This window comes from Rhincodon typus, chromosome 21 (genome assembly GCF_021869965.1).
Source record: "Rhincodon typus isolate 14 chromosome 21, sRhiTyp1.1, whole genome shotgun sequence".
Taxonomy (NCBI): Eukaryota; Metazoa; Chordata; class Chondrichthyes; order Orectolobiformes; family Rhincodontidae; genus Rhincodon; species Rhincodon typus.
In genome coordinates, this window is record NC_063352.1 from 15,649,023 (window position 1) to 15,670,634 (window position 21,612).

The 21,612-nt window shown below is 42.8% G+C and overlaps 1 protein-coding gene across 2 annotated transcripts in view; it reads right to left on the reverse strand.

Annotated features, from left to right (window-relative positions):
• LOC109914468 (ras-related protein Rab-26) overlaps positions 1 to 21,612 on the reverse strand; it is a 356,679-nt gene that overhangs the window by 138,141 nt on the left and 196,926 nt on the right. For both annotated transcript variants that reach the window (XM_048609555.1, XM_048609556.1), the window contains exons 3-4: positions 4,576 to 4,617; positions 1,310 to 1,376 (exon numbers count right to left, since the gene is read on the reverse strand). In XM_048609555.1, the coding sequence (XP_048465512.1) occupies positions 1,310 to 1,376; positions 4,576 to 4,617 (109 nt within the window). The remainder of the gene's footprint in view (positions 1 to 1,309; positions 1,377 to 4,575; positions 4,618 to 21,612) is intronic.

Genomic DNA, 21,612 nt, shown 5'->3' on the forward strand with positions numbered 1-21,612 from the left:
GGTGTCAATACAGTGTGGAGCTGGAGGAACACAGCAGGTCAGGCAGCATCAGAGGAGCAGGAAAGTCCGACGTTTCGGGTCAGTTCTCGAGAAGGGTCCCAACCTAAAATATCGACTTTCCTGCTCCTCTGATGCTGCCTGGCCTGCTGGGTTCCTCCAGCTCCACACTGTATTGACTCTGACTCCAGCATCTGCAGTTCTTGCTAACACCATGAGCTGTGTTTTTTTGTCGGGTGTATGTGAAGAGCAGGTGTTCACCCCACTGCCTTCTCACTCATTCCTAAGTTCACCCTATAGTATAGAAGATGTCAAAATCAGCAGGCCATCCGCCATATGTAAATAAACAACTAAGGTTCAACTGACCATGATATTACCCTTTCCACACTTTGATGCAGTTAGCGTTTTTAAGAACTAACATTGTTAAAATAATTGCACAGAAGCAGGGTCCCATCACCAAGTCACCCTTTATTTACTAGTGCCCAGTACCCTGGCTGTAGGCAGCCAGCTCAGAGTTAGTCTTCAACTGAGGAGATTCTCATCTCCTGGTTATATTGGTCAGCCCAGGCTTTCCTGATTGGCCCAGGATGATACCCCCAATCAAGAACATTGTGGTCAATGAGGTCCACCTGGTCCCAATCACTACAGTTGTCAAAACGTTTTTATTTAAAATGGCGATAATGGCGATGTGTGCTATCTTCAGAGGATGTCCATCGCCCATCAGGGACAGCTCCCAAGAGCTGACAAGGGTTATAAAACCCGGCTTGGAGAAGGGTCCAGACCCGAAATGTCAGCTTTCCTGCTTCTCTAATGCTGCCTGGCCTGCTGTGTTCCTCCAGCTCCACACCTTGTTATGTCAGATTCCAGCATCGGCAGTTCCTACTGTCTGTTCTCCTGTCTTTGCATCGTTGTTTTAGGCAAGCATTGTACTGTGGCCGTTGACCACCAGAGGGAGTTATGATCACCCCACTCTCTCTCTCTCTCTCTGTCTCTCTTCCCTCCCCCCACCCCAGCCATAAAGGCCTTATGACCACCATGACCCCATGGTTGAAAGTGTCCCTTATTTTATTCCCTAAGAGTTGGTCACCTTGTGTTAAGGTAATTAGCACAGATGCATTTTAAGGGAAGCTGGATTACCACATGATAGGATAAAATGAAGAGGGATGCAAGGAGGCTAGCATGTGGCATAAATAAAGGCATAGATGGTTGTGCAGAATGGCCTTTTTCTGCGCTGGAAGCTTGATGTACTTCCAAATAATACATGTGACAAAACACAATTAGAGACATATTCACACGTGGCAGTAATCCTTACCATGAGCATCTCGGTAATAAGCATGAGTCACACTGCGAAACCTTTCTTGTCCTGCTGTATCCCAGATCTGAAATCAGAAACAAAGTTATGTTATAAACACATGAGTTATTCCTGTGGAGTTTCCTGTTGAAAGATCAGTGCTTTTCATCTAGCCTTCTATCACGTTGATGCAAATTCACTTTCCTGACCATCACGATCTGCTATTTTACATCAGGACCTATATAAAAGAGCAGTCATATTTGACATACACCAGCAGAGGAAAAACAGTGTAAGAGTGATTGGAGATAGTAAAGCTCTGCCATGCTATCTATGTGTGATATCACTTGGATGTTTCTGTGACACCATTTTTGTTACTGGTTCACAGCATATCAGGAGTGCTAGCTTAAGATGATCACTGGTAGATTAGATCTTCTTTTTGAACTGCCACAGTCCTTATACCGCCACTACTTAGCCAGATTATTAATTTACCAGAGACATGTGGCCAAAATATGCAGCAAACAATTTGACAGTAGCTATACAATGGCACACTGATAATGTACCTTGAACAGAATCCTGCCTCTCACTATCTCTCAAGTCCCTTCCTAAACCCTAAATCTTTGACCAAGTCTTTTTTTAGGAAACCAGCCTCTCTAACCTTCTTTCACTCCCTGTCCATTTTTCTTAGATTGTGCATCAGTAAATCAACACCACTGGGCATGCTTCAATGTTAAAGCCACAATTTAGGTTGCTGTTGCATTAGCAATAAGTAAGAACGGTTTGAAAATCATGAACAGTGCAATCCTAATCCTTCTCAACTCATTCTTGATGGATAAGGCTCCTTACAAGTTGACGTGGCCCTTTAGGTCTTTATTAAATATGTACAGACATAGGAAGTAGGAGCAAGTGTGAGCTATTTGGTGCTTCAAGCCTGTTCCCTAATTCAACAAGGTCATGGCTGATTTCCTATCTTAGATCCACCTTTCCACACCATCTCCATATCCCTCGATTCTCTCTTTTCCTTATATTTAATGTACAGGGAGATAATTCTGATGCTGTCTTATTTGGCCAATTTTACACCGTTTATATTGGCCCAGCAGTGTTATTAACATTAGGATGTGACCAATTTTCATTCAGGCATTTGAGACATTTTTCTCATGATTTCAAATTGTCCAGCCCACTGTAAATTCAGAAATCAACTTGCTGAATCTAGTAAATTTACTGATTGATCTCAATTAGGCTTGATTAGATAAGGATTAGAATTTTTCATGTTGAATATTCAGAGTCCTGCCATTTAAATGTTCAAGCAATCAAATATAAAGCAATCAAATATATATTCTAATCTCATTGGCACACACCTTAGACAATGAGAGTGTGACTAATAGGAAAGTTTTGTCTGTTTGAGATATATCTGGGATCAATGTGCACGGTCAATGTCCACCTCAATAAGCTACAGAATGCAAGGCAGCCACTCTGTTTTTAATGAAATGTTTGAACAGTAATCACAAACATGAATAATGTGACTGGGGTTTGTCAGTTCTAGGCAGTATTACATAATGGATTTTGCTTTGATGGCAGGGAAAAGGTTTAGAGCCCATTTATAATGGAGAGCTCCATCCTTTCTGCTTACTGAACTGTTACCTATAGGGAACATAGTGTAATGCATGCTACAGTTCTCAGCCATTACCATCTGACAACAGAATCTAACAAGTGTTAACTTTTCTGTTTACTACTGCGCCATACAAATCCCAAGACATAAAATTACACTCTGAGCTGCTAGCATTCAACTCCAACACTAAAGCAACAAACTCTTTAGGAGAAATGGATTTTGATTTAAAGACAGTTGGGAATGAGAACCTGAATTCCATGAATAGACGATGTCCAACCAACAATAAGAAGTGGTCCCTTTATGTAAAAAAGAGCTTCACTCAGTGTAGCAGGACTTGAAAACCTTCGCCAAAGTTGCTTGACAACATCCAAGAATGTGGCTTTATCAATTATTTAAGTTTAGCATTTCTCAGACCCTGTTAAGGGTCTGCATTCAGATGATTATTTTCCTGCAGGCCAGACTTCACCCTGACACTGCACAGAGTTCACTCAGAAAGTGCTTGAGTTGGGATGATGTGCATTTGGTGCCCTGTAAAACTCTACCTGGACAATCCTACTCAACACAACGAGAAATCAACATGTTTCTTTTCGTGCCTAGTATCAATGTGGAATGCTCCCTTTCCTCCATCTCCCAGTCTCTCTCATGCTGTGTGGAGAAAGGGCTCAATTTCACTGCAATGACTTAGCAGGGAAAATAGAGTAGCACCCTTTAAAAAAGAATTTTGCATTTATAGCAACCTTCACGACCACAGGACATCCCAAATAGCTTTACCGCCAATGAAGTACCGCTGAAGTGTAGTCACTTCTATGATATCACTTTTGAGATAGGCAGCCAATTTATGCACAGCATGATCCCACATACAGTAATGCGAGAATAGCCTAATTATCTTCCTCAGGTAAATTGATTGGCTTGGACAGTGGGGAAAATTGCTCTGGTCTTGTGCTGTGGGAGACTTTGGCCACATCTGAAAAGGATGAGGGAGCCTTGGTTTAACAGGCATCCAAAAGACATCACTTTTATTTTGATTTTTATGCTCAGGTCCTACAGTAGGTTTTGAACCCACTACTGCTTTGGGCTCAGGATGGTTTAGATAGAGTGCTGCCACAAATTCTCCTTTCTATGCTGACTTTAAAATACTGACAAAGTATCAGCAGTAGAGATTAAACCACTGGTGTGTCTTAACAAAAAGAGGCAAGTGCCTTACATAACAAGAGGTAGTTATTGGAAAGATAGCAAAAAGTGTAAGTTACCTTGACTAGTTACCTCTCCTGACTCCGACAAGATCCCAGAGACTGCGTGACATCCTCAGTTTGTGTGGAGCCAATTCAGCATAAACACTTCCAGAGCCATTCCCTTATACAACAATCACCTTGTTCCAATTTGTAAGTAATAGTGCTACCAGCTGAGTCACAGCAGCTCCCACGTTTTTGTCAGGCTTTTAAAATGTTTTTTTTGCTTTAAGATCAGTCACAAACATACAAGGAGCCCATTGAGCTTAATTTTTACAAACTGTTATTGTCAGCTGTGATGAGAAAAATTGGAACATCACCCACTTGAGTAATTTTGAAACAGATTTTAATTTTGTTGAGCCTAAAAATGAATTAATCTCACCGAATGCTGGAAAGTTTCTGTTCCCTCATCGTTTTGAATGGGGAGGGCAGAAGTCAGAGGTCAAACATACCTGCAGCTTAACTTTCACGTCATCCACATTCAATACTTTATTCTGAAAGAAAGAAAAGGAGAATATAAACTGATTTGTTTCTTACACCATGTTTGGATTTCAAAGTAACAATGCACTTTGTGCAACAGCTGACCAATCATCTTTAAAAACTTTGTGATTTTGTGTTTGTTCGTTAGTTCCAGGCTTGGTGCCTGGTTAAGATTCAATTGTTCCAAGGTGCTCACCTCTCCCAATCCCTGAGACCCTTTCCTGACTTGATCTGACTTGATATCTCCTTCAATTGTAGTTGTTCCACAGTTGGTGGACCTGCCTCAGAAACATACAACTTAAGCTCTGGAATTCCCTCCCTGAACCTTTCACTCTCCCTCTTACCTCCCTTGTGTCACTATGCATTTGATTACCAGCCCAATATTTCTTTACATGCATAGCTCATTGTCAACTTCTTTTCAAAAAAACTCCTCTGAAGTGCCTTAATATGTTTTATGACTTTAAAGGTCCAATATAAATGCAGTTGTTGGTTGTTGCTAGAGACAAAGTTTGTCTTAAAATCAGATTTAGTTTGGGCTAAATGAAGAAGGACTACCAGCCAATTTGCTCCCATTCTTTCACAATCCTACCACTGGCCCTTTACTATTCAGGATGTGGTGGCACAATCATTCTGTTATTACATTGTTTATGAAGGGGTCTAACCCAATAATGCAGAAATATATGTTCAAATCCCACAACAGTTGGGGAATTTAAAGTCAGGTCATTAAAAAAGTGCTGGAATCCAAAACTAGTGTCAGTAATGTTGACCAATAAATGACGAGTTGGACTGAGGACTCTGTTTCTGTGCTGTACAACTCTATGACTCAAACTGGACTGTCATAAAAACAGATTTGATTCTCTTATGTCTCCTTAGTCTACTAACTGTTCCTATCAAGTCCATCCTATATGTGACTCCAGGCTCATTGCAAAGTGGTTGACTCTTAACTCATGCAAGTCTTAGTTCAATAAAGGATAAGCAATTAACTTGGAGAGGTGATTGCCTAGTGGTATTATCGCTGGACTGTTAATCCAGAGACCCAGATAATGTTCTGGGGACCTGGGTTCGAATCCTGCCACAACAGATGGTGGAATTGGAATTCAATAAAAATATCTGGAATTAAGAGTCTAATAACGACCATGAATCCATTGCCAATTGTGGGAAAAAAACTCATCTGGTTCACTAATGTCCATTAGGGAAGGAAACTGCCATCCTTACCTGGTCTGGCTTACATGTGACTCCAGACTCACAGCAATGTGGTTGACACTGAACTGCCCTCTGGGCAATAAATGCTGTCCTAGCCAGCGGCGCCCTCATCCCATTAATGAATAATAAAAAAATTAATAATGGCCTTGATCGTAATGGCCAAATCCTGTCAATGAATTAAATAAAAGATATTGACCTGAAGAGAGCAATAGTATTCCACTTTAAAATCAAACCCATTTGTTTCAAAAGAAAGGTCATAGGCATCTTAAAAATCAGACACTGAGGCCATTCTTCATTGTCTTCAGTTGTCTGCTCAAAGGCAGATCTGACCCACTGCCACAGGGAAGGTAAGGAGGCAGGGCCTGAATCCACTGCTGTCAGAATGGGGATTGAACCCAGTGCTGTTATTACTAATCTGATTTACACCACGCATCCAGCCATCTGAGGCAACAACCACTCCACCATCCAATGAGACTATGTTTTTATCGTGGCAACATTTCTACATGCCGTAGTCCCCATCCACAAATAGTGATGGCGGAGGCTCCCATTTTCTGTTTGCGACATGGCTGAGTAGGAATCTCTCCCGCTCTCACCTACCATTGGTGCATAGATTGGGAGCATTTACTTTGTTTGGCCATTGTCATGAATGCATCTTCCTTGGCCAACAAGTCCTGGATTGGGACTTGAATGTAGAACCCCTGGCTCAGAAGCAGGACGCTACCAAGATATTTTCCTAAGCAACCTGTTCAGAGATGTTATCACATACCTCTGGGGCAGCTGGGATTTGAATCCAGCTTCCTGGCTCAGAGGTAGGGACACTACCACTGCACTGCAAAAGTCACTAGGGACATTACACGGTGCATCAAAGACCGATTGAGAGTATTATCCCTGGCAATCAGAAACAATAGGTGTTTTTTTTTTAAATCTCATCCCAGGGCCTCTTGGGACGAATAAGGTGCTAGGCCCAACTTGAATTTACAGCCCTGTTGACCAATCAGGTGCGCAGAGGGGTCAGAAGTAAAGCCCAATTTCCTGTCAGCAAGGAAACAAGAGAATAGAAAGGGCTGCAGGTAATCAATTACCTTTTTTTAAACTGAGTTGTGAATCATAGCTTTAGCCAAGCTAGCAGGGCAATGTAGAAGGGTAATTAGGAATCACTTTACTTTATCAAGTAAGATGCGCTAAAGATACAGAGAAGCTTAGTAGGTTCATTAATTTTGCATTATTGCAATGAGTCAAACTGCACTCTTTGTTAAGTGAGTACATTTGAGACATTAAGCAGTGCAATGGTCCTGATATGGTCTCATCTTACTAAGTATTTTCTCCATCCAAATACGCAAAGATTGAAAATGCGCAATGAAAATGACAAGGTCATCCTTTGATTGGTCGATTGCATGGTAGATATCGGGCACTGCAGTCGTGCCCCTCAACCTGAGACATTCTGAGCATTTTGGGGTGAGTGACGCCACCATTACAAATAAAACATCTCACATAGACCCTACACATTGTAGAGGTTTTGGGAAGCATACCCAGATTCCAGAGATTTTCCGTGGTGACGGTGACGATTCATCAATGCCCAGCAAAAATCCACCCTTCCTTAAAAACTTTATTTTGTAAAAGACTAAATGCAACTAATAATAAAAGAAATAAAGGCTATCTATGAGCAGAGGAGCTCCAGAAACAAGTTGGAAAGGAATTGTGGCTTCACATAAAACTGAACAAAAGGAGCGTTTCGCTTAGATATACAGCATTGGAGTAATCAATCCCTTTCATCTTTCATCAGAGGCAGAAAGCAAAATGTCTCAATGTGGATGATTTCCACTTAGCCATCAAGGGAGGTTATTAACCATCAGATCACAATATCATATCGTGTGCTAATCATTCAAATCATATGGTTTTCTGGGAGTATTTTTCCCTCCAACTGCAATGTGCAAAAGCACCATTAACAGGCAGACAACTATCCAAGTCCTTATTCACCAGTTAAAAAGCAGCTTTATAAAAAAGTCCAATTAAAGTCCCCTCCTCTATAGCCATTGATACTTTCCCCAGTGTATTTTAGCAACAGCCACTGCCAGATTAGTATCTTTTGGCACAGCTCTCCTAGTAAACTCTGCCACTGTCAGTTTGCAATAAATAGGACAAGTTCAGTTTGAAGCAATTTTCTCCCATCTGCGTAACTTTAGGGGTCTTGGAAATCACTTTGATCTCTAAAATATTTGTCCATCTCACCGTCTGTCCTCGGCAGATTTTTGACATGTCACAAGGACATTATGCACAATGGATCAAGCTGCCAGGCACACACAGAGAGCATGAAAGGCCATTGACCTGAAAGGTTAACTCACTGTCTCCACAGTGGTGCCAAGTACCTCAAAGTTTAAACGTAGGAACAGAAGAAATCAGATCTACAGCTTCTTGAGCAGGCTTCACTGTTCATTGAAATCGTGGTTGATCTGTGTTGAGCCACATTTACTCCGCATACCCTTTTCCAATAAAATTCCGTCCATCGTTAGTTGAACACCCAGCATCTGCTGCCTTTGAAGGAAAGATTTCCATCAAATCTTTGCATGGAGAAATCCCTCTTCATTTTGCTCCCAAAAGGCCTATTGTCACTGTGTCTGACTTTCATGAAAAGTATTGACCAGTCATTTATTTGTATCAGCTGGCAGCTTGTCAGAAAGTGGCAGTAAAGCAGTGGCAGCAGGGGTATGGGCAGTGTTCATCCTAATGCCAGCCAGATTATCCTGCAATCTCCTGCTGTCAGAGCAAACAGCTCCTTATTAAATAATGAAACAAGATGCATTCCATCCACATGTGGCTTCACTGGGCACAGGAGGGGAGCTGGTGGTGTAGTGATCATGTCTTGCATTAGTCATCCAGAACCCCAAGTTAATGTTCTCGGGACATGGGTTTGCATCCCACAATGGCAGACGTTGGAAGTTAAATTTAATAAAACACCCAATGTTGACACTGCCAAGTGTTGTAAAAACCCATCTGCTTCATTAATATCCTTCAGGAAAGAAAATCTATTGTCCTTATCTGGCCTGCATGTGACTCCAGACCCACAGCAACGTGGTTCACTCTTAACTGCCCTCAGGGCAACTAGGGACAGGCAACAATTGCTGGGCTTATCCCCTTGACCCTTATCCCTTGAGCAATTGAGTCCCTTGACTCAATATAGAGTTTAACAATTTCCGGGCTTGAGGCACCTTTGCCCATGTCCTTACCCCAAATCCCCACACACCAGGCCTTGTTATCATATGGTCTGCTATGACACACAACCCATTGTTAGCCACTAATTGTCCCCACTAGCAGCTATTCATTCTCCCAGCCTGATCATTATCCATTCCTTTGTCTGTCCAACTGTTCTTCTCTCCCTTTCAGCTCTATCTCCACCTATCGCTTACCCCTTACCCCCTCTCCCGTACCCTACCTTCTGCATAAAAAACAGCTTTTTCCCAGCTACAATCAGTTTTGAGGAAATATCACCGGATCGGAAACATTAATTCTGATTTCCCTCCACAGATAATGAGATTTCCCAGCATTTTCTGTTTTTGTTTTCCCTTGAACTGTTTTCTTACCCAACTGGCATTTTCCTGTCTCTGAGAATCTCCAGTGGCCAAGAGACCATGGGTCGAAATTTGGGTTTGTGGTTAGTACTGCAGCATTGTGGTAAAATGAGGAGTCAAACACAGAGGTCAGCACTGTGTCACTGATAGTGCCCAGGCAGTGATTTCCCCAATAAAAACCGAACGAACTGCGGATGCTGTAAATCAGGAACAAAAACAAAGTTGCTGGAAAAGCTCAGCAGGTCTGGCAGCATCTGTGAAGTTAAAAACAGAGTTAACATTTCGGGTCTGGTGACCCTTCCTCAGAACAGGCCTACATTCTTGGTAGTATAGGTGAATGGATGCCTGGAAATGCATGGTATATTGGTGCCTTCTTCCAAAATCCCATAGACTCTGAAGCAGTTCCTGCAGATTGGATGGCGGTAAATGTAATTTCACTATTTGACATGAAAAGGAGAGGAAAATAAAACAGTGAAGCACGGACCAGTTACCCTAACATGAGATGCTGGGTGTTCAACTAAAGATGGGTGGAATTTAGTAATGTTAATTGGCTAGCCATTACTTTCAGGGACCCCGCAACCCCATGCTGTACTTCTGATAAAACGGCTCAGGAGGCAGGATGGTGCTGAGAAAGTGGCATGCTGACCATCCCTGTGAACGTTCACACACGCCTGCCTCTGCATTCACCCACATTTTCAGCTCCACATCTCTTGGACTCAGGGCCAAATATGAGCCCATCGTGACTCAGTTTCGGTCTATACAGCAAACACCAAACTGAAATGGTTCCTGTCAAAGTCACCACTGGCATGCGACTGTGACAAAAGTGGACCAGCTCTCCTCATCGCTCTAGGCCTGTCTGCAGCCTCAGATGTGGTTCCTTCTCCAACTTCCCCTCCTTCTCATCCAGCTGGGTGCAACTTCTCTCGCTTTGTTCCATTCTGATCTATCCAAATAAACCAGAATATCCCTTGCAATCTTTCTCTTCCTGCTCCCACACCATTACCAATGGCATCACCTCGCCCATGGATTCATCTTTGTCCTCCTCCTTCCCCTTATCTGTGTGCTGCTCCCTAGCAAGAACATCCAAGAACACAGCGTTAGTTTTCCCTTACGCTCTGATGGTATCCAGCTCTACCTCGTCTCCCCACCACTCCAGAGGAAAGTAGAAAGGAGGATTGTGTGCTGAATCTGACCAAAGGTAACAGACAGGCTAAGAAAGATTAAGGGGGCGTAGTGCATTACAATAACAGTCACAGCAGATCCATTTTTACTGTGATGATTGGTGTTTCAGAGCAGTGACAGGGTTGGAAACCTGTTTGGAGATCTTTCTTTCAAAACCCAAAATTTAATCAATGTAACTTGAGAAATGAAAGGTTAATGTGGAGGAAGTTGGCCAAGGCCTGTCAGAACAGTGCCTGTACAATGCACCATTGATCTTCTGCTGTTGTTAAACAACAGCCTCCATTAACTAATGTCTTGCAAATACTTATTGTAGCATGTGTGCAAACAGGTCATTGTAAAGGTATGAATAATTTATTTTGGACGCAATTCAAAGCTGTTTCTGTGACAGATGCAGGGTGAATGTTTGAAGTCAGCCATTTGTCCCTTATCACGCAGAAAAAGAATGCAAATAAATATTCATTTCCGCCCATCTGAGTGAGGCATGGAGCATCAGCAATAACAGTGCATCCATTTGCAAATTCGTCTTATTTAGAAGTGGCGTTTGCACCATTTTATTGGCAAGATGCATCTGCATTGTTCTTTGTTAACAAACTGATAAAAAATAGTTACTAATAAACCCATCAGGGAATTCAGGACATAGCGATATTACTGTTAGACTATCCATCCAGAGACCCACAGAATGTTCTGAGCTCCAGGTTCAAATCCTGCAGTTGGTGGAATTAGAAATTTATAAAAATCTGGAATTAAGAGTCTAATGATGACTGTGAATCCATTGTCAATTGTTGGAAAAACCCATCTGGTTCACTGATTCCTTTAGGGAAGGAGACTGCCATACTTACCTGGTCTGGCCTATATGTGACTCCTGACCCACAGCAATGTGGTTGACTCTTAACTGCCCTCCGGGCAAATAGGTATGGGTAATAGGCCAATGACGCCACATCCTGCGAATAAAATAAATTCAGGAATAACTATTTTCCCAAAGAGTGGTGACAATTTGGAACTTGCTATCTTGGTGAGTGCAGGAGTTGAGACAAATGGATGGATAAAGGCGGATAGACTGAAGGGGAATTAATGGAGAAAGGATCTGATGTGGTAAGATGAGGGGTATTTTGAGCAGGCTCAGACGGAACATAGGCCTCTTGGGGCAAATGACCTTGACTCTGTGCTATGTACTCAATGCCACTGTTAGTAATGATAAAGACTTGCATTTATACAGTGTTTTCCCTAACCACCAGACCTCCACAGCCAACTTTTAACTTTATTTGATGTGTAATCACTGCTGTAATCTAGGTCACGCAGTAGCTAAATGTGCACTCAGTGATCTCCCTCAAAGGGTAATATGATCATGACCAGATAATCGACTCTTGTGATGTTTGAAATACTGCTGCAGGATCTGTCCCATCTGCCCAAGCAGGTTTTAAAATTCTTATCTGAAAGATGGCACTTCTGATAATGCAGCACTCCAAAGTATTACACCGCATCACAAATAACGCATAACAGTGACTGCACTTCTGATGCTGAGGACAAAGGCTTCCTGGTTAAAAAAAAGTCTATCAAAAAAAATCATTCTCTGCTGGACTCCGGCCATAAATAATTCTTTCTTTTCCTTGCTGCACAAAGAGCAGACAGGTAACTGGGTGATACACACAGAAGGCTCATGGTGCACATCACTTTGCTCTCTGCTCTTGTTAGAATGACTTTGCCTTTGTTAAAGATCTACTCGGCCTTTTTCCCAAAAACAACTTGGATCTTTACCAAACTTTAACATGGTAAAATATCCCAAGCTGTGTCAAAAAAGTCTTAACAAACAAAATCAGTCACAAAACTGCAAAAGGAGATATTAGGACAAATGACCAATAGCTTGGGTGTAGAGGTAGATTTTAAGAAGCATCTTAGAAGGAACACAGGAAAAGGAGTAGGGGCATTCAGTTTAAGACGTCCCAGTCAAATAGATATAAATCTTACTTCCATCTCCCCATCTTGGTCCCTTATCCTTTAACACCCCCATTGAATAAAAAACTAGCACTTTCAGTTTCCAAGTGTTCAATGATGACCAACCTCAGCAACTTTTTGGACGAGAGAGATGGATAGGTAAATGGAGCAAATTCCGTAGCTAAGGGTTTAGATAGCAAAAGAACAGACAGGAATGGCAGGTTGAAAGAGGTGGTGGTTAAACAGTGGGAGGAATTCAGAGAGACAGGGACAGGCAAAGGCTTGAAACAGCATTGAACATTGGGATGAGAATTTTAAAATCACTCTCTCATAATCAGAGGGTCATATGCCACAGAAACAGGCTGTTTGGCCCAACTTGTCAATGCCAACCAGGTTTCCTGAACTATGTTTGCTTTTGTTTATGTTTGCCTATGCATTTGCCTATGTTTGGTCCACATCTCTGTAAATTTTTCCTATTCATGTACCATCCAAATGTTTCAAAATGTTTTTTAAATGTTGTAATGGTACTCATCTCTACCACTTCCTCTAGCAGCTCATTCTGTATATGTGCTACCCTCTGTGTGAAAACATTGCTCCTCAGGTCCCTGTTAAATCTTCCCCTCTCACCTTAAACCTATGCCCTCTAGTATTGGTCTCCCCTATCCTAGGGAAAAGTCCTTGGCTATTCACCATATCTATGCCCTCGTGATTTTATAAACCTCTACAGGATCAGTCCTCCAGGAAAAAAGTCCCAGCCTATCCAGTCCCTCCTCATAACTCAAGCCGTCCAGTCTCCGTAACATCCTTGGAAATCTCTTTTGCACACAGTTTAATAACACCCTTCCCATAGCAGGATGAGCAGAATTGGACTCAGTACTGCATATGTGACCTTACCAATGGCTTATAAAGCCATTACATGACGTCCCAACTCCTGTTCTCAATAATCTGACCAATGAAAATGAGCATGCCGAATGCCTTCTTCAGCACCCTGTATACCAAAAATGGCACTTTCAAGCAACTATGTAAATGCAGCCTTAGGTCTGTCAGTTCGACAACACTCCCCAGGGCCCTACCATTAACTGTGTAAGTCCTGCCCTGGTTTGTCTTACCAAAAATGCAACACCTCGCACATATCTGCATTAAGCTCCATCTGCCATCAATGGGCAGAGTAGATCAATGAACAAAACAGAACACCCACAGATCCTTTGCTGAAGCCAATTATAAGCTCTGCTGCTACTTCAGCCATTATTAGATGGCGAGCAGACACAATAGGCTGAATGGCCTAATTCTGCTCCTATTTCTCATGGTCTTCTCAGTGGAGATCCAAAGATGTCAGGCAGTCTACTCACTGGATCAATCTAATTTATAACTATGGATGTGGATTACTTGAAATACCAATACTTCAAGTCTCCTACCACACTTTGTGAAAAATAAATTATCGTCCATTGAAGTAAGAAATTAACCGTCAATCCTAATTCACTCAAAGAAATGTTCTTTCAAAGCACACGTAGTCCTTAATCTGTACAGTCTACTAAAAGCTGAAGTGGCCTATAATTTTTTTTTGTAATTTAGGACTAGGTTGACAGTCACATTTTAGTGCACATTTATTAAAAGCAGAAGGCATTGTTGGAGCAGTCCTACAGGTCAAGTGTGGGAGCACTTAACTCCCAAAGTAGGTCACGTCATGAATACTGCTGTTTTGAGTTCATCTTGTCAGGCTGACCAATTTGACACGGTTTGATATATTTAACAACCCTTAACTGGCATGAGTGAGGCTTTTGCTATGAAGAAAACAGGAAATGGGGCAAGGAGAGATACTGGCAGTGCGGGAAATGGAAACAAGCACCTAAACACGCATCTATTAGCATATCTACATGAGAGAGAAAACAAGACAGTGGGGGTTATTTGTGTGATAGTAAGAGAACAAACTTGAAGCCAGTTTTCCATGTCCTGATTACTTGATTTGCACATTTTTGGGTATAAGAGTAAAATTTTCTTCATCTGACTTTTACTTGACTGGCAAAATATATACAATGTCTTCAAGTTAATAAGATGGTTCTAAGATAGCGGCAGAGCAGCAGCGCAATGCGCAGGCTCCTTAGGCTAGGAGCCTGGATCTCATCTACTCTGTCCTCTTTACTTTTCTTTCGCTTTAACTTTTTTTTCTTTCTATGCTTTTATTTAGTGTTTCCATTTATTATAGTACCTTACATTCTTTTAATGACTTTGGCAGAAGGCATCTTCTCTTGGCCCTGGCCCAGGCCCAGGCCCTGCAATAAGTTGGTTTCCAGCAGTCTCGAATGGAGGTACAGACCTGGCACCTGGTGGAGCGGTCTCTCGGTGTGGCAGTTCTTGTTCAGGAAGGGCGATCTCAGCCTGATGTGGCGGTCTTAGCCTGGTTTGGTGGTCCTGTCCTGGCATGGAGGTTTCATCCCAGTGTAGAGGTCTTCTTTGGCAGCTTCCAGGTATTCCAGCAAACCGGCATGGAGGTTTCTTCTTGGCACGGAGGTCTCATCCTGGCTTCAAAGGCAGCTTCTGGATCTTGCAGTGGCCCAGCATGAAAGTCTAGTCCCAGCGTGGCCGAGCTGTCTCAGCCCGGCCCTGTTTGGTGGTTTTGGCCTGGTTTCCAGCATATCCCGAACCCAGGAGAAGTTATGATGATGAGCTTTCACTTTTCTCTTCTTACTTATGACTTCTGTCATTAATTTAAGCACCACGGTATGGCGATTTATAAAACTTTTCACTGTTTTTTTTGTGAAAATACGTGTGACCATAAATTGCTATTCATTGGGTGACATCTTATAGGAGCATGAGCAATGTCACTAATGGCACGGTTTGTGGGAGAATCCGATGAGAAATGTGGTGAGGCCTGTTACGATATCAGGAGCCTCTCACTCCATCTTTTATGCTTTTGCCAAGTGGTGCAGCAAGTTTTTATGAATGATTTTACAGCATACTTTACAGTGAAAAATACAGTACAAGACAGCAAGAAGCTCCAACTGTAGCCATGATTCCACCGCCATTTGTAATAGTTTAAGAGTAATAAAAAACTAAAAGGTTAAAGCTTAAATGGAGTCCATAACCATCCCACCACCGCCAGCACCATGCCCGAACAACGTCAAAGTTGCTGCTCCTCAGGCACCACCATTTGCCATGGACCATACCTCGCCAACGTCGTTTCTGCAGCCAATACCAGGTCCCGTGCTCGTACTGCTGCCAGCAGCCTCCTCGACACTGCCACACTCTGGACCCTGACAAAGCTACCTTCCTACCGCCATCTTGGTCAATGCCATCATGACCAAGCTGTCCCCGGTAGGTAAGTAGCAGCCAAACCAAAAAGAAAAACAAAAAACGGAAAAGAAGAAAAAGAAAAGAAAATAAAGAAAAGCAGACAGCGTGGACGAGCCTCAGGCACAGGAGCCCAGATGCTGCCTTTCTCCGCCATCATCACCTTGAAACATTTCTCACTGGGCAATGTTATCAATGTAGGGGGATTATAGCTTGTTAAATGCCTTATTGAGGGCTCAACTTGCCTCATTAATATTCAGCTTCCTTTCTAACCAATTGCATCAACTAAGATAGATGTCAAGAAATCTCGGCTTGGAAGTCAGAGCAGAGACATGAGCTCATTGCTGGCTGGAAGGAGCCTCCATGTTGGCCAGCTCCAAACAATATCTCAGGGCACAATCTCGGGGCACCAACCACATACACCCCACGTCCGTGGACACTGGCATGGTTTGACCATGGTCATCATCAGCTGGGGACGCTCACTGTCAGGGGATCTGTCTGACTGCAATCTGGGGAGTGGGCAACATTCAGTTCCATAGGGCCAGCAACAACAGGCAGGGGAATCATGTCTCGTCAATCCAGGAGATACAATGGCAGCAGGTCAGCGGTCTGGTCAGACATGTCTAGGAGATACTTGTTAAGGTCTGTCAGAGGTGTGGGTCATCATAGAATTATAGAATCATAGAATCCCTAGTATGGAAGCAAGTCATTCGGCCCATCGAGTCCACACCAATCCTCAAAGAGCATCCCACCCAGACTTAGCCCCTACCATCTCCCTGTAACCCTGTATTTACCATGACTAACCCACCTAGACTGCACATTCCTGGACATTAGGAGGCAATTTGGAATTTCCAATCCACAGTGCACCCGGAGGAAACCCACACAGAAACTCTATACGAACAGTTGCCCGAGGGGGGAATCGATCTCGGATCCTAGCGCTGTGAGGCAGCAGTGCTAGCCACTGAGCTACCTTGCTGTCTATCTATCAATCGCTAAGGAAGGTTAGACAGGGAGTTATAGGAGCGATGGGGACATCACTGCCAAGAGGGTTGGGGGAGTCACGGCTGTGGGAACAAAGTAGAGATGCGTATGGAGGTGGGAACAAGGATGGTTATGGGGATAAACTCAACCTGTGTGGCACTGTGAATGAGGAACAGTATTGGAGGGCAAAGTAGGCTACGAGAGGGGCTGGTTGTTGGGAGCTGACCACCATCATGGCCTCAAATTGGAGTGGGGTGAGGGTTAGTGTTAAGGATCATGGGGGGTGTCATTAAGGCACAATGCCAGGGTTCAGGTGATGGAGAGGACAGTGTCCTCTCCAATCACTTGTCATTCTCTCGATGTTACGGGACCGAGGTGGGATGGGCAGCAGGTTGGAGTGCAGCAGGCACTCCCTTTGCACAGAAAATGTAGCTCACTCAGCCAATGTGGCACCTCTAACAAACTGGCGTACATGCTGGTCTATTTTCTCAGCTTGGACCGGTCTATTGTTGGTGTGGGGGCATGACACCCTCCAGTATAGTCGAGACTGAGGCTGCTGCACCATCCTGGTGTGTTGTGCTCAGCACCACTGGAACAGGCAATGGGGTAATATCTTGGATGCCGAGGAACTGAGCAAACAGAAGCATTCTTCCAAGGAAAACGATGAGGATACTGAGCTGAAGGAAGCCATCCTTGTGGATGATAGAGCTCAGTAGTATCGAATGCTACAGGGCAGACAGGACCTGAGTGATACCCAGTTCTTGTAGATGAGAGCTGGGTGAAGGAGACTATCATGGGTGTGTTCAAATCAAGACGTCAGTGTTTGGTTGGCATTGCAGTTGGGAACTGTAGCCTGTATTCAATTCGTCTGTATTTCCTTTTCCTGGCTGTCAATAAAAGCTGATGTTTGGACTTGTCCAAATTCTTGCCCGCATGCGATGTTTCCCTACTTGACAATAACAAGATGTGAGTAATTATTGGGAATCGGGGAGAAAGGGTCATCAGCTGGGATGTATCTAAGCTCAGGTAAAGTGTGTGCAACTAGGGGGAGAGAATGGAGTTGAATGTATGAAGGAGGGTTAGCTATGCCAGCTCTGTGCCACGGGCACTGTAGCTATCTGGCTATTGTCCCAATGCATTGCCAATGAGGAGCAACACCAGATTGCCAACAATTGACAACAGATCACATGGTCTTTTATTAGCTACCCAATGAGTGGTGATTTGTTCTGGGAATGGCACATTGTAAAATGTGGATACAATTGGATGTGAGGGATACTATAGGGCAGGGTACATGGTCAGTGAGGTGTATTTGGTAGGGTATGGAGGGAAATCTCACCCTGTGGCAAGAATCCCTCCAAGCAACTCAGTGCAGTGCGCACTTTAGACAAAGTAGATAAGATTCAGTCGTAACATTGTCCCATAAACATAAGAAACAGGAGCTGGAATGAAGCGTTTAGTGCTCCAAGCCTGTTCCGATATTCAGTAAGATCATGCTAACCTTCTCCATCAACTTCTCTTTCCCACCATTTCCCTAAATCCGGTGATCCCCTTACAGTTAAAAATTCTGATGATTTCAGCTCTGAATAAACTCAATGAAGAAGCGTCCTCAATTCTTGCAGTAGAGAATTTGATAGATTTGCAATCCTCCGAAGGAAGGAATTTCTCCACACTTCAGTCCTAAAGTGTGGACCATTTACTTTAACATTGTGTGCCCTCGTTCTGGAATTCTCAGTCAGGGGAAGTAACCCCTCAGTATCTATCAAATTGAGCTCCCTCAGAATCCCAATGGTTTTATTCAGATCACCTCACGTTCTCTTAAACTTCAGACAGTAAAGCTCCATTCTATTCAAACTCTCCACATAGGACAACTCTCATATCCTAGGAATCCTTTATTGAACTATTGTTGCATTTCTTCTAAGGCATTTTCATCCTATGATGCAAAGATCAAAACATAAACTTGATATTTGATGGGTGGTCTCACCAAACTCTCACAATTGCAGCAAGATGTTCTTACTCTCATCTTCCAACCTCCTTGCAATAAAGGCTAGCATCCTTGACTCCTTTGTTGGACCTGCTTGTTAGCTTTCAGTATCTCAGGACCCCAAACCTCTCTGATTTACTAGTTTATGAAAGTTTACAAAAACATCTGTTTCTCTGTTGCTTCTAGCAAAGTTAATGATTTCACATTTCCCCATCTTGTATTCTGACACTTTCTTGTTCTCTCATTAACTTGCCTGTCAGACTCCTCGGACTCAGCCTGAATTCTGTTGAACTGAATGGGTTTTGAGTAAGTTAAAGCCTCCCCTGTTTCCTTCTCAGAGCTCACTGTCCTGCCTAGCTTTTACATAATCAGCCAACTTGGATACATTACATTGGTACCTTCATCTATGTCATTGATGTAACTTGCAAATAGCTGAAGCCTCAGCAGATTCCTTGTGGTACCCCACACGTACCAGTTTCCCTACCTCAAAAAGACCTGTCTATTGACAATATAATCAATATTGGCTGAAGGTATATAATAAAGACACACCTTTAGCTGGGTGTGGTTATATGTTTTCTGTACTTGTTACCAGAAGGACAATAATGTAACATATCGCTCAGACTCAGGCCATTCCACGCTGTGGGGGTTCTATGAAATCTGCTAAAAGAGATGATCTGTAAACTGTAAGCCTGAGGGCTACAAAAATTATCGGGGTGGCATGGTGGCTCAGTGGTTAGCACTGCTGCCTCACAGCGCCACAGGCCCTGGGTTTGTTTCCAGCCTCGGAGTTTGTACCTTCTCTCTGTGTCTGCGTGGGTTTCCTCTAGATGCTCCGGTTTCCTTCCATAGTCCTAAGATGTACAGGTTAGGTGGATTGGCCATGCTAAATTGCCTATAGAGTACAGGAGTGCGCAGGCTAAGTGGATTAGCCACGGGAAATGCAGGATTACAAGGATAGTGGGGGAATCTGAGTGGAATGCTCTTCGGAGAGTCAGTGTGGATTTGATGGGCTGAATGGTCTGCTTCCACACTGTAAGGATTCTATGAAACATTGTAAGGGTGCCCACATCCAACACTTCCTCAGGAGGTTCATTCCACACATGAACCACCCTCTGTATTAAAACAATTGTCCCTCATGTCTTTTTTAAATCTCTCTCCTCTCACCCTAAAAATGTGTCCCCTAGTCTTGAAATCACCCATCCTAGGGAAAAGACAACTACCATTAACCCTATTTATAAAATCATTTTATAAAACTCTCTACCTCTCAACTTCCTACACTCCAGTGAAAAATATTCCAACCTTTCCAGCTTTTCTTTGTAACTCAAACCTTCCATACCTGACAATATCCTGGTAAATCTCTTCTAAACCCTCTCCAGCTTAATAATATCCTTCCTATAACAGGATACAGTACTCCAGAAAAGGCACTATCATCCTTAACTTTTGTTAATCAAAGTTTTTAAGGGATCTGAGCCAAAGGCAGGCATATGGAGTGAGGCCACAGATCAGCCATTGTCTCATTAAATGATGGAACAGACTCGTGGGGCTGAATGGCCTATTCCTGTTCCGATATTCCTTACCTTGTCTGGCCCACATGTGACTCCTAAGTGCGCTTGACTCTTAACCGCCCTTTGGAATGGCCCAGTAAGCCACTCAGTTCTAGGGCAATGAGGAACAGGCAACAAATGCTGGCTTTGCCAGTGATGCCCACATCCCATGAAAAAAAAGAAAAAAAATCTATGCTGCTATATTATCCCCACTTCATGAGTCCTTATCTTGGGCTAATTTCATTCTGTGCCAAATTTTATTTGTAAACTGGCCCTTAGCTAGGCAGTATGGTTGCACCAATGGCATTTTGAATTTTAAAAAAAATGGGACATATTTTCTTCTCTGATCACTAATAATAGAACAGTTTGGTATTTGCACGAAGATTTATAAAGGACCAAGGGGGATGCAGTCAGAGGAGCTTTAAACTGTAAACTGTCTCCATAATGCTTGGCAGTTTTTCTGCAAAGAAACCAGGTATAGTATTTTTATTCCTTTCACAGCTGAGATCTTCCTGTTTACTGTTGCATGAAATCAGTGACAGACCAGCACAAGTTAGGTGCTTCACCTGTTTAATTCAGTGATTAGAACATTACCACACGCTCTGTCAAATTGTTCATCAACAAATAAATAATAAAGGTAATAATAAGTAATAAATATTGCCGAAAAGAGAAACATGTTGCTGAAGCTTTGCATCTTGCGCTTTTCAGGACAAACTCAAGAATGCCAAATTTCATACACTCACAACAATTTATAGCACAGCAAATGGTGGATTGGCTGACGGATGGGGGCATTGCTATGGAGAAAACATTGGTAGATAATTAATGAACAGTTAATAAAGAGTGCCTTTTTTTTCATTCATTCATGTGATGTAAAGATTTCTGGTCCCTAAATTAACCACAGATAACCATTGGCCAAACCTCCTTGAACACGGTCCAGAGTCAAGATGTTACCGACAAAATTGCATCCTGCTCTCTCATGGAGGTTTCTCTGCCTGGCCACTCCCACTCTCACCTCCACTGCCATGTGAAAATTGCTATTACTGATTCAAACCCTCTTAAACGTCTCTTAAAAAGCTTTTCAAAATAATAAGGTGACCCCTACCCCGTCCATTGATAGAACACTGGGTAGAAATATTCCCTTTACAGTCCAGGAGGATGGCTATGTCAGGGAATTTTACACAAATGCACATTCCATAGGGGAAGGGTGTACAGTTCATATCAAAAAACCAGAACCTTGTATGTTTTGTTTCTATTTCATTGGACAGCTGGAAATTACATCTATTTTTATTATTAGCCAATAAAATTACCTGATGATACAGAACTGAAGCAAAA